Raw genomic sequence first — 13,759 nt, 5'->3', positions numbered from 1 at the left:
GGCTGGACTTGGTGATTTGCTTCTAATGAACAGAATATGGCAGAAGTGATGATGTGCCACTTCATAGATTAGGTCGTAAAAGACCTTATGGTTTCCGGCTGGCTGGCTCTTCGGTTAATTGCTCACTCAGAGGAAAGTCAGCTGCCATGTGAGGACACTCCAGCAGTCCTAAGGGGAGGCCCCTGTAATGGGGAACTGAGCCCTCCTGCCTACAGCCAATGAGGAGGTGAGGCCTTCTGCCAACAGCTTGTGAGCCATCTAGGAAGCAGACCCTCCAGTGCCTTTCAGCCTTCAAACTACTGCAATCTTGGCCGACCAGACAGGCCTAGCCGGTGGTTCTGGCTCAGAGTCTTTCATGAGGTTGCAGTCAAGATTCTTGAAGATTCCTTCTCTTACTCAAGACCAGCTGTCGCGCTCCTTCCCTGTGGTTGGCACTGTGCCAGGAACTGGAGAGCTAAATGGGGCATTCTTGTCTTCCAAGAGCTCACAGCTAGTAAGACAGTCAGTCTCATTAATAATCATTGGACGTAAACATGCTAAAATTGAAAGTATGTTAAAAGTGCTTTAGGTTATACTTGCATGGAGCTTTGGGAGATTAAAAGAGAGGCAGGTCTGCTTGATAAGGTGTTTTGAGTAGGTGAACAAAGAAGAGGCCTGAGGAGGCCCTGCATACAGTGGTGAAGGTGACACCCCACAAGACAAGAAGGCCGACCAGGCCCCTCTTCAGAGACCAGGAGCTGCTCTGAGGCTACTCTGTGGGGACCAGGAAATCCCAGACCACCCTGTCTGTACCTCTTCCTTAGCAGTAGTGACCTTTCAAAAAACCAGAATTAATGGTAAGAAAGGCAGAGGGCCGGCTAGGAAGAGGGGTGAGGAAATTATCCTCTTTAGAAGTGAAGTGTCTTGGAAAAAGTGTGCCCAGGCCTGCGGAGAGTTCAAGGTCATAATGATCATAGCTCCACTGAAGGGAATCTAGTCCTCAGTTAACAGTGTAGCAATAAAGTGCTGTTAACATATAATCAAAGGTGCATTTCAATGCTAGAGTCTCCTGAGAGCAAAACAAACAACACCCAAAGAAATTATGGAGATGTAAAACTTCGACTTCTCCTTGAGCACAAAGCCAAAATTTCTTGCTTCTGGACTCATTGAAGACGACTTTACCAGGCCCAGGGTGTTACTGACTGACAGCTTGGATTGAGTCCACATCATGGAAATGCGTGGGGGATTTGCTCCTTGTGCTTGCTCTTGTTATGGACTGCTACTTTCTCGTAGTTAGTGGCTTTCTAAAGTTGAAATAAAGCTTGGAAACTGACGGTATTTGGCAAAACTTGGTAATTGTGCTTATTTTTTTCCCACAGAAAATAATCCAACAAATGACCAAAATCACAACCCACCACGCGTGAAAAACATCTTCCAAACGCTCCAAAGATCTTTAGGTAAATGAGAACTTATGACCATATTGATGGTAAGTATATATAGTGACTCCTGATTCTAGGTTTCGTTTTTGTGCTACAGAGACAAGGAATGTAAACATTTGCGTTCAAGTGGCAAGTCTATCTTTTTTAAAAAAAACTCTATGAAAGAGCAAGGCAAACACAACCCCTTAGTAGATTAACTCTATGTTATCCAGGGTTTTCTGTCTGTGGTTGTTAATTCCTTGACCCTGATTTGACAAGCTGGCTCTTCCAAAGTCAAGTAATTATGAGTCATTTTAAGCTGAGAGTTTTCTCTCTTTTTCTAAGACAAGTTGAATAAAAAATAAATTTATTTCTTTTTCCAGAAATGTGAGGCTGTTATCACATACTTCCTAGACAGATTCACCCCGAAGCTGCAGAATTAGCTGCAGTTTTTCAACCCTGTCTGTTTCTACTAAGCCATTCTGTGGTCTCCCTACCAATAAATGAATATTTCAGTGTATTTAATCTTCTGTATTGCCCTTGAAATTCAAGAAACGTTCTTTTTAAAATTGAAGTATAATTGACTTAAAATATTATATTAGTTTCAGGTGTACAACCTAGTGGTTCAATATTTTTATACATTACAAAATGATCACCATAGTAAGTTTAGTTACTATCTGTCGCCAAAGTTATTACAATATAATTGACTATATTCCCTATGCAGTACATTACATACCTGTGACATATTTATTTTATAACTGGAAGTTTGTTCCTCTTAATCTCCCTCATCTATTTCACTCATCCTCCCACGCCTCCTCCCCTCAGGCAACCACCAATTTGTTCTCTGTATTTATGAGTCTGTTTCTGTTTTGTTATGTTTCTTCATTTGCTTCATTTTTTAGATTCCACATGTAAGTAAAATCATACAGTATTTATCTTTCTCTGTCTGACTTATTTCACTTAGCCTAATACTCTCTAGGTCCATCCATGTAATCACAAATGGCAAGATTTCATTCTTTTTTATGGCTGAGTAAGACTTTTGTGTGTGTGTGTGTGTGTGTGTGTGTGAAATATATATATGACATCTTCTTTATCCATTCCTCTATTTTGTTCTTGTTTTTTATTTTGGCCACACCCCACAGCATGTGGGATCTTAGTTCTCCGACCAGGGACCAAACCTGCACCTCCTGCATTGGAAGCGCAGAGTCTTAATCACTGGACCACCAGGGAAGTCCCATTCCTCTATTGATGGACATTTCTGTTGCTTCCATATCTTGGCTATTGTAAATAATGCTGCAGTGAACATAGGGGTGCATACATCTTTTCAAATTAGTGTTGCTGTTTTCTTTGGAGAAATATCCAGAAGTGGAATTGCTGTATCATATGATAGTTCCATTTTAAATTTTTTGAGGAACCTCCATACTGTTTCCATAGTGGCTGCACCAATTTACATTTCCACCAACGGTGTTCAAGGGTTCCCTTTTCTCCATATCCCTGCCAACAGTTGTTATCACTTGTCTTTTTGGTAATAGCCATTCTGACAGATGTGAGGTGATATCATGGCTTTGATTTTCATTTCCCTGATGTTCAGTGCTGTTGAGGATCCTTTCTTGTGTCTGTTGGCCATCTGCCTGTCCTCTTTGGAAAAGATGTTTATCCAGGTCTTCTGCTTATTTTAAAATCAGGTTGTTTGTTTGATATTGAGGTGTATATGTTCTTTGTATATTTTGGATATTAACCCCTTTTCAGATATGTTATTTGCAAATGTCTTCTCCCATTCAGTAAGTGGCTTTTTCATTTTGTGGATAGTTTCCTTTGCTGTGCAAAAGCTTTTTTTTGTTTGTTTGTTTTTTGTGGTACGCGGGCCTCCCACGGCTGTGGCCTCTCCTGCTGCGGAGCACAGGCTCAGCGGCCATGGCTCATGGGCCCAGCTGCTCCACGGCACGTGGGATCTTTCCGGACCGGGGCACGAACCCATGTCCCCTGCATCGGCAGGCAGACTCTCAACCACTGCGCCACCAGGGAAGCTCTGCAAAAGCTTTTTAGTTTGATTAGGTCTCATTTGTTTGCTCTTGCTTTTGTTTCCCTTGCCTGAGGAGGCATATAGCTGAGACTGGTGTCAAAGAGCTAACTGCCTATTTTTTCTCCTAGGAGTTTTATGGTTTTAGGTCTTATATTTAAGTCTTTAATCTGTTTTGAGTTTATTTTTGTTCATGGAGTGAGAAAGTAGTCCAGTTTGATTCTTTTGCATGTGTCACTGTCCAGTTTTTCCAACACCATTTATTAAAGAGGCTGTCTTGGGCTTCCCTGGTGGCGCAGTGGTTAAGAATCCGCCTGCCAATGCAGGGGACACGGGTTTGAGCCCTGGTCTGGGAAGATCCCACAACCCGTGGAGCAACAAAGCCCATGCACCACAACTACTGAGCCTGCACTCTAGAGCCTGCAAGCCACAACTACTGAGCCTGCATGCCACAACTACTGAAGCCCGTGCTCCTAGAGCCCATGCTCTGCAACAAGAGAAGCACTGCAAGGAGAAGCCCCTGCACCGCAATGAAGAGTAGCCCTCGCTCACCACAACTAGAGAAAGCCTGTGCACAGCAATGAAGACCCAAAGCAGCCAAAAATAAATAAAATAAATGAATTTATTAAAAAAAAAAAAGAGGCTGTCTTTTCTCCATTGTATATTTTTGCCTCCTTTGTCATAGATTGACCATAAATGCGTGGGTTTATTTAGGGGTTCTCTGTTCTGTTCCATTTGTCTTTGTGTCTGTTTTTATGTCAGTACTGTAGCTTTGTAGTATAGTTTGAAATGAGGGAGCATGATACTCCAGCTTTGTTCTTCTTTCTCAAGATTGTTTTGGCTGTTCAGGGTCTTTTGTGTTTTCATACAATTTTTATTTTATTTTATTTTATTTTTTTGCAGTACGTGGGCCTCTCACTGTTGTGGCCTCTCCCGTTGCGGAGCACAGGCTCCAGACACACAGGCTCAGTGGCCATGGCTCACGGGCTCAGCCGCTCCGCAGCATGTGGGATCCTCCCGGACCGGGGCACGAACCCGTGTCCCCTGCATCGGCAGGTGGACTCTCAACCACTGCACCACCAGGGAAGCCCAAATTTTATTTTATTTTTTCCTCATTTCATTGATTGATTGATTGAAGTATAGTTGATTTACAATATTGTATTAGTTTCAGGTGTACAGCAAAGTGATTCAGTTATATATATATATATATATATATACTTTTTTTTCCTGGTTCTTTTACATTATAGGTTATTACAAGGTATTGAATATAGTTCCCTGTACTATACAGTAAATCCTTGTTGTTTATCTATTTTACATATAGTGGTGTGTATCTATTAATCCCATGCTCCTAATTTATCCCTCCTCCACCTTTTTCCCCTTTGGTAACCATAAGTTTGTTTTCTGTGTCTGTGAGTCTGTTTCTGTTTTGTAAATAAGCTCGTTTGTATTGTTTTTTCGATTCCACATCTAAGTGATATAATATTTGTCTTTCTCTGTCTGGCTTATTTCATTGATTATGATAATCTCTAGGTCCATCCATTTGCTGCAAATGGCAATATTTCGTTTTTTTCCATACAAATTTTAGAATTCTTTGTTCTAGTTCTGTGAAAAATGCCATTGGTATTTTGATAGGGATTGCAGTGAATCTGTAGATTGCATGGTATATCTTTCCGTTTGTTTATGTTGTCTTCAATTTGTTTCATCAAAGTCTTGTAGTTGTCCAAGTATAGTCTTTTACCTCCTTGGTAAGATTTGTTTCTAGGTATTTTATTCTTTTTAAAGCATTTGTAAATGGGATTGTTTTTGTAATTCACTTTCTGATAGTTCTTTGTTACTGTACAAAATGCAACAGATTTCTCTATATTAATTTTGTATTCTGCAACTTTATTGAATTCATTTATTAGTTTTAATAGTTTTTGGGGTGTGTGTGTAGGATTTTCTATATATAGTATCATGTCATCTGCAAACAGTGACAGTTTTACTTCTTCCTTTCCAATCTGAATTCCTCTTATTTCTTTTTCTTGTCTGATTTCTCTGGCTAGGACTTCCAATACTGTGTTGAATAAACATGGACAGAGTAGGCATCCTTGTCTTGTTCCTGATCTTTGAGGCAATTCTTTCAGCTTTTCACCATTGAGTATGATGTTAACTGTGGGCTTGTCATATATGGCCTTTATTATGTTGAGGTATGTTCCCTCTACACCCACTTTGTTGAGATGTTGAATTTTGTCAAAAGGTATTTCTGCATCTATTGAGATGATCATATGGTATTTATTCTTCAATTTGTTAATGTGCTGTATCACATTGATTCATTTATGCAGATATTGAACCATTGTTGTATCTCTGGAACAAATCCCACTTGATCATGGTGTATGATCCGTTTAATATATTGTTGTATTCAGTTTGCTAATTTTGTTGAGGATTTTCGCATCTATGTTCATCACTGATATTGGCCTATAAATTTCCTTTTTTGTGGTGTCTCTATCTGGTTTTCATATCAGGGTGATGCTGGCATCATAGATGGGTTCAGAAGCATTCCTTCTTCTGCAATTTTCTGGAAAAATTTGAGGAGGATAGGCTTAGCTCTTCTTGAAATATTTGATCAAATTCACCTGTGAAGCCATCTGGTCCTGAACTTTGCTTGTTGGGAGGGTTTTTTTTTTGTTTTTTTTTTAAATTACTGATTCAATTTTATTACTGGTAACTGTTCTGTTCAGATTTTCTTCTTCTTCCTGATTCAGTCTTGGGGGATTATATGTTTCTAGGAATTTATCCATTTCTTCTAGGTTGTCCATTTTATTGGCATATAATTATTTATAGTAATCTCTTATAATCCTTTGTGTTTCTGTGGTGTCAAGTGTAACTTCTAATTCATTTCTGATTTTATTTATTTGGGCCCTCTCTTTTTCTCTTGATGAGTCTGGCTATCGGTTTATCGATTTTGTTTATGTTTTCAAAGAATGAGCTCTTAATTTCATTAATCTTGTTTTATTGCTTTTTAAGTCTCTATTTCATTTATTTCTGTTCTGATCTTTATTATTTCTTTTATTCTATTAACTTTAGGTATTTTTTGTTCTTTTTCTAATTCCTTAGGTGTAAGGTTAGATTGTTTATTTGAGATTTTTCTTGTTTCCTGAGGTAGGCTAATGTTGCTATAAACTTCCCTCTTAGAACTGCTTTTGCTGCATCCCATTGATTTTGGATCATTGTGTTTCCATTTTCATTTGTCTCTGGGTATTTTTTGATTTCCTCTTTAATTTCTTCAGTGACTTATTTGTTGTTTATGTGCATGTTGGGTGTATTTTTGGCAATTTTTATGTTTATGTTTTTGGCAGTTTTTTTCTTGTAGTTGATTTTTCCTATCATTATGGTCAGAAAAGATGTTTGATATGATTTCAATCTTCTTAAATTTATTGTAACATATATAATATAATATATATATGATTTTTTTTGGCCATGCTCTGTGGCTTGTGGGATCTTAGTTCCCCGACCAGGGATCAAACCTGTGCCCCCTGCAGTGGAAACGCTGAGTCCTAACCACTGGACTGCCAGGGAATTCCCTATATATGATTATTTTAAGTTGATGGTCTCTTAAGTTCGAATGCATTCTGATAATCCTGCATTTCCGCTCCTGCACCCCCACCATATTTAATGTTGTTAACATCATATTTTATATCTTTTTGTTTTGTATATCCCTCAACTACTTATTGTGGAGGTAGATGATTTTACTACTTTTGTCTTTTGGTCCACTACCTTACTGTATATTTGCTTTTACCAATGAGCTTTTTCCTTCTGTGATTTTCATATTTCCAGTTGTGGTCTTTTTTTTTCCACTTAGAGATGTCCTTTTAAATTTTCTTGTAAAGCTTGTTCAGTGGTAACTCTTTTAGTTTTTCCATGTCTGTAAAACTCTTTTTCTTTCCCTCAAATCTGAATGATAGCTTTGTGGAGTAGAGTATTCATGGTTGTAGGTTTTTTCCTTTCACCACTTTGAACATATCATGCCCACTCCCTTCTGGTCTGCAAAGTTTCTGCTGAAATGTCAGCTGATAGCCTTATGGGAGTTTCCTTGTACATAGCAAGTTGCTTTTCCCTTGCTGCTTTTAGGATCTTCTCTTGATCTTTATTATTTTTTCTTTAAATTTTTATTGGAGTATAGTCTTTTTAAAAAATATTTATTTATTTATTTAAATTTTATTTTTGGCTGCATCGGGTCTTAGTTGCAGCATGCGGGATCTTCCATTGCGGCATGTGGGCTCCTCACTGCGCCAGGTGGGCTTCTCTTTAGTTGCAGTGTGCAGGCTCCAGAGCGTGCAGGCTCCAGAGCACATGAGCTCAGTAGTTGCGGTGCACGGGCTCTCTAGTTGTGGCCCATGTGCTCAGTAGTTACGGCGCACGGGCTTAGTTGCCCCGTGGCATGAGGGATCTTAGTTCCCTGACCAGGGATTGAACCCACATCCCCTGCATTGGGAGGCAGATTCTTAACCACTGGACCACCAGGGAAGTCCCTGGAGTATAGTCTTTATCTTTAATTTTTGCCATTTTAATTATGTCTCGGTGGAGACCTTTCTGGGTTCATCTTGTTTGGGACTCTGTGCTTTCTGTATCTGGATGTCTGTTTCCTTTCCCAGGTTAGTGAAGTTTCAACTATTATTTCTTCAGATAAGTTCTCTGACCCTTTATTTCACTCTTCTCTTTCTGGGACCTCTGCAATGTGAATGTTAGTATGCTTGATGTTGTCCCAGAGGTCTCTTAAACTATCCTCATTTAAAAAAATTCTTTTTCCTTTTTTATGTTCAGCTTGGGTGATTTCCACTCCTCTGTCCTCCAGTTTGTGGATCCATTCCTGTGTGTCAGGAATTTACTGTTGATTCCTTCTAGTGTATTTTTTATTGCAGTTTTTGCATTCTTCAGCTCTGTTTGGTTCTTCTTTATATTTTTAAACTCTTTCTTAAACTTCTCATTGTATTCCTCCAATTTTCTCCTGAGTTTGTTGAGCATCTTTTTTTTTTTTTGCGGTACGCGGGCCTCTCACTGTTGTGGCCTCCCCCGTTGTGGAGCACAGGCTCCGGACGCGCATGCTCAGCGGCCATGGCTCACGGGCCCAGCTGCTCCGCGGCATGTGGGATCTTCCCGGACTGGGGTGAACCCGCGTCCCCTGCATCGGCAGGCGGACTCTCAACCACTGCGCCACCAGGGAAGCCCTGTTGAGCATCTTTATGATCATTACCTTGAACTCTTTATGAGGTAGATTGCTTATCTATACTTCAGTTAGTTCTTCTTTGGGGGTTTTGTCTTATTCCTTCATTTGAAACATACTCATTTGTTTCCGCATTCCACCTAATTCTCTGTGTTTATTTCTAAGTATTAAGTAGGTCAGTTATGTTTCCCCATCTTAGGCCTTCCCATGGGGCCCAGCAGCACACTCCTCTCTGGCCACTTGAGCTATGTGCTCAGGTGGGCTCTTTTGTTGTGGCAGGGCTGGCTACTGTGGATGTGCTGGTAGGTGAAGTTGGCCCCTGACTTGGTTGGCTGCCGGGCCCTGCCTTGTGCCTGCTGGTGTTGGGGGGCTGGGGCCTGGTGTGGCTGGCTGCACAGCCTGGGGGGGTCCTGGGACTGCTGCCAGCCCGTTGGTGGGCAGGCAGGCCCCCGGCGCTAACAGACTCGAGGGAGGACTCCAGAATGGTGCTTGCCAGCCCCAGAGTCACTGTGGTAGAACAAGATCCCCAAAATGACTGCTGCCAGCATCTATGTCCCCAGTTGCCTCCTTCCCCTCTGGGAGCCTCTCCGAGATCAGCAAGTGGGTATGACCAGTGTCCTTTCAAATTAGTGCCTCTGTGCTGGGGCTCAGAGTGTGTGAGATTTTGCATGTGTCCTTTAAGGAGAGAGTCTGTTTCCTACAGCTCTTTAGCTCTTCCGTAGGCAAACCCCTCTGGCCTTCAAAGCCAGGCATTCTGGTGGCTCGTCCTCCCAGTGCAGGAGCCCGGGGCTGGGGATCCCGATGTGGGGTTTAGACCCCTTGCTCCTTGGAGAGAACCTCTACCGTTGTGATTATCCTCCTGTTTGTGGGTCACCTTGCCTGGGGAGTGGGTACTGACTCTACCCTGTCTCACTGTGGTTCCTTCTTTATAGCTTTAGTTGTGGGAAGTCTTTTCTACTAGTCTCCAGGTCATTCTCATAGACAGTTGTTCTGGAAACAGTCGTGACTTTGGTGTGCCCCTGGAAGGAGATGAGCTCAGGGTCTTCCCACTCTGCCCTCTTGGCCACATACCTCAAGAAACATTTTTTTTATAGTATTTTGTGGTTTCTGAATTGTTTTCACGAACATTGTGTTATCAGTGAGGTAGGTCTTATTATTTCTATTTTATGCTAGTTGAGACTGGGGTCGGAGAGGCTCAGCAGCTCTTTGAAAGGTTCTGGCTGAGCCCCGTAAGGGTGCTCCCTGACCAGCAGCAGCAGCGTCACTCAGGGCAAGTGAGAAATGCGCATTCCCAGCCCCCACACCCTAGACTTCCTGAATCAGAAACTCTGGGGTGGGGCCCAGCGATCTGTGTCTTAACAAGGCCTCCTGGTGATTCTGAAGCACACTCCAGGGTGAGAACCATGCCTCAGTCTACCCAGGAATTTGTTAGGTTAAAAAAATAAACGAAAACAAAACACTGATGTCCGTTTGGACCTTTCTCCAAAATCCTAACTCCTCACTTTGACTCTAGAGGCAGTTACTTTCATCATGAAAACAGAACTAATCACAGCTGCTGCTGGGTGTTTTTAGATGAACCCATTTTGTCTTTTGTCTTTTGTAGGTCACATTGCAGAGGAGAAGAGGGATAAAGAATCCTCTCTATTCAACAGGGATGTAAGTGATGAGCAGTTAACAACCATAAATAAAGGAACACTTCCAGAAGCAATCAGTCCAGGTAATAATCTATAGAGTGTGAGCTAAATAAGGTGCCTACATATGGATGACTTCAGAATGCAACTGTTTGCCTTTCATGGTGTTTTAATGGACTAGATGTCAGCACACTTTTAATTTACCTATGAAAGCATATGATCTACAGTTAAAAATATGCATTAAACTAACGCTAGGAATTTGGCACCCACCTTTTCAAAAATATGCTGCTTTTTTTTTTTTTTGGTGCGGTACGCGGGCCTCTCACCGTTGTGGCCTCTCCCATTGCAGAGCACAGGCTCCGGACGCGCAGGCTCAGCGGCCATGGCTCACGGGCCTAGCCGCTCCGCGGCATGTGGGATCTTCCTGGACTGGGGCACGAACCCGTGTCCGCTGCATTGGCAGGTGGACTCTCAACCACTGCGCTACCAGGGAAGTCCAAAGATGCTGCTTTGATGTTGTTTCTACAAGCCAGGGTCATCCATAACATGGGCATCATAATCACAGTCCTTGACATTACTGAGCACTGATGCTTTCTACCAAACAGGAGGGATTAAATGCCAAAGGTTAACCTAGTCCTTGATCTTCATCCTTGGATTACTTGAGGCTGGGCCCATTCAGAGTGAGTAGAAACTTGCCATCATGGCAACGTGCTGGTACCAAGTCGAGGACGCTCCCTCCATGTAGCTACCCACTAACAGAATTATACCTGGTTGTCACTTCCTAACTCTAAGAAATTAAATGCTGAATTATTCCAACAGAGCCCTTAAAGTTGCTTGATGCTGCTGCCTCTTGACATAGCATCGACGAAGGTAGGAAGTTGGACGTGCCTCAGTTTTCTCCCCATAACCCAAGAAGGCCCTTGGCCAGTATGTCCCGCCTGCATCACTAGGCTCCCCTCAGCGGCTCTCCACATCTGATTCCTATCATTGTACCTCTGTGCCCCATTTCCCTGATTCCTTTATCTCTTTTGGGTCACATTACAAATGGGGTAACAGAAGCTCTGAGTCCCCAGTGGCAGCTGATGACTCCTTCCCTTGAGATCTAGCTAAGATTGCCTTGGACAGTATTCCCAAGCCCACATGCAGTGGCATTCCAAATCTACCCTCAAGGTTTCTACAAGTCCCTAAAGGGTTGAAAAAGCTTGGGATCATCTTGGCATCATGTTTGCCTTATGTCTTGAAATTCCCCCAAACCTACACACCCGAGGCAGATAATGTATATGGCAGAATTACCTGGAGCTGGGGGTGGGGGAGGAGGGATGAGGGACAGCAGAGAAGAGGTTGTATCACTGCCCTGTGAAAGCTTCAGACTGAATACTTGACTCCATTTTTTTTTAATTGAAGTATAGTTGATTTACAATATTGTGTTAGTTTCGGGTATTCAGTAAAGTGATTCAGAATATACCTATACATACACACACACACACATACATATATATTCTTTTTCAGATTCTTTTTCATTATGGTTTATTACAGGATATTGAATATAGTTCCCTGTGCTATACAGTAGGACCTTGTTGTTTATCTGTTTTATATATGGTAGTTTGTATCTGCTAATTCCAAACTCCTGATTTTTCCCTTCCCCCCCTTCCCCTTTGGTAACCATAAATGTGTTTTCTTTGTGAGTCTGTTTCTGTTTTGTAAATAAGTTCATTTGCATCGTTGTTTTAGATTCCACATATAATCGATATCATATGATATTTGTCCTGGTCTGACCTACTTCACTCAGTATGACCATCTCTAGGTCCATCTGTGTTGCTGCAAATGGCGTTATTTCACTCTTTTTTATGGCTGTTGACCCCATTTTTCTTTTTTTTAGATTTATTTATGGCTGTGTTGGGTGATTCCATTTTTCTTAAAAGCCATTGTAGCGGGACTTTTCACCTCCTGTAGTGGCCCCGTCTCCTCCCTCCATCTTCACTCTCCTCTATTCCTCTCCTGACCTCCAAACTCGTTGCTTTGCTGTTTGCCAGCTCATACCCTCAGCATCTCACCTCCACCATCAAAGGTTAGGAATGTCTTTTCCTAAACACAGCCAGTTTATTCCCCAAGAGGACTTGTGGAACCAGCAGCTAAGATGCTAAGGTTTTCGTTCTGGCTCCGAGCAGAACCAACCAGGTGTCCCTACAAAGGCGTACAGGGTCGTCGTTCTCTGTTTACTCGGCCGTGCGTCTTCTCATTTAGATGTTCCAAGCAGGAGTATGCCATGCGCACAGCTTCTGCGCTTTCTGCAGAGGGACATCAGCGTCGCCGCTGTCTCGGTGGCAGGAATCCTCACGGCCACAGTGTTGCTGCTGCTGGCGTTGGTCACGTACATCAGGAAGAAACAGCCATTGTGAGTAGCTCTTAGCGCCCGCCTTCCTTCCAAGAACTCACAGATTTTTGTACCAACGTTGCCCCCAAATTTCCTCTGACCCTGGATTTAGGAGGACAGTGGGGACCTCTGAGCCTGGTTGTGCGTCAGCATCAGCTGACATGCCTCCTAGACGTGCAGATCACTCAGGCCATTGGTTTTCAGACACTGCCTTGTGGTTCTGATGCACAGCTGTGTTCAGGGTTTCCTGGTTTGGGCCATCCTTGCCTCTGAAGGCCACCAGAGGTGAGGCCGCACCTCTTCCCATACTGAGGACCACTGAAACACGAGATGGTACAGCCTCTGGCTGGAAGATTGGAAAACAGGAATATGGATGTAGAAAAGAAAGGCAAAGTATAGCTCCAGGTGTGTGGGGACCGATGAGGCTGAGGAGGAGAGGAGAGGAGGCTGACGTTCGGCTCGTTCAGACTGCTGCAGCCGCGCTGATGGTTAGAATATTGAAAGATGCCTCTGTTGGTTGGTAAACAGCCCCTTCCCAGGACCTCCCTACACTTCCCAGTCTTCCCCGTGACCCAGCAAGTGAAGGGTTAATGGCTGGTGCGGAGGGGCGGAGGGGTGCGGTGAGAGGGCCTCCAGGGCTCTGCTCCATCAGTGGCCATTTTCAATAGTCAGGGTATGTCTGTACCACTTGTTAAGTACTTCAACTATCCCCCGATGAGAGGGCTCCAGCACAGTGGCTCTAACCAGGAGCAGGCACTAGAAAGCAAAGGGTTTACAAGATTATGCGTTTACAGTAATTGCGCCTCAAAATTATGTGCCTTGGTCTGTATCCCTTGGGACCCACATTCCTGATCATGGGGAAAAGCAGCTCTCCAAGGCCCCTCACATCCTGCCCAGCACTGTGTTGGGTCCTCAGCCGTGGTGTGTGATGAGGGGTGAAGTGTCCACCCCCCATCCCATCCCTGCCAAACTCTGCAGTATTTAAATTTCCCCACAAGAGTTGCATTGCTTTCCCTAAGTGTCCTTGAAAATGCCAGGCTCCCGGGACCGGTAACCCATTCCGGCCAGCCACCATCGCCTCCCACCCAGCTTTCTGGGAGAGCAGAGAGAGAGCAGTGGGTCCGCTGAAGCGAAAGG

General features: G+C 43.1%; 1 protein-coding gene across 1 annotated transcript in view; it reads left to right on the top strand.

The window, feature by feature from the left end:
• The window catches only part of C14H2orf92 (chromosome 14 C2orf92 homolog), a gene marked incomplete at its 5' end in the record, with an annotated part of 33,830 nt that overhangs the window by 15,522 nt on the left and 4,549 nt on the right, over window positions 1–13,759 (top strand). The window contains 3 exons of the mRNA XM_067704241.1: window positions 1,359–1,436; window positions 10,221–10,334; window positions 12,493–12,643. Coding sequence (XP_067560342.1) covers window positions 1,359–1,436; window positions 10,221–10,334; window positions 12,493–12,643 — 343 coding nt within the window. The remainder of the gene's footprint in view (window positions 1–1,358; window positions 1,437–10,220; window positions 10,335–12,492; window positions 12,644–13,759) is intronic.

Source organism: Pseudorca crassidens, chromosome 14 (assembly GCF_039906515.1).
Source record: "Pseudorca crassidens isolate mPseCra1 chromosome 14, mPseCra1.hap1, whole genome shotgun sequence".
Taxonomy (NCBI): Eukaryota; Metazoa; Chordata; class Mammalia; order Artiodactyla; family Delphinidae; genus Pseudorca; species Pseudorca crassidens.
The sequence above is the reverse complement of the archived record's forward strand: the minus strand, read 5'-3'. Positions and strand labels throughout refer to the sequence as shown.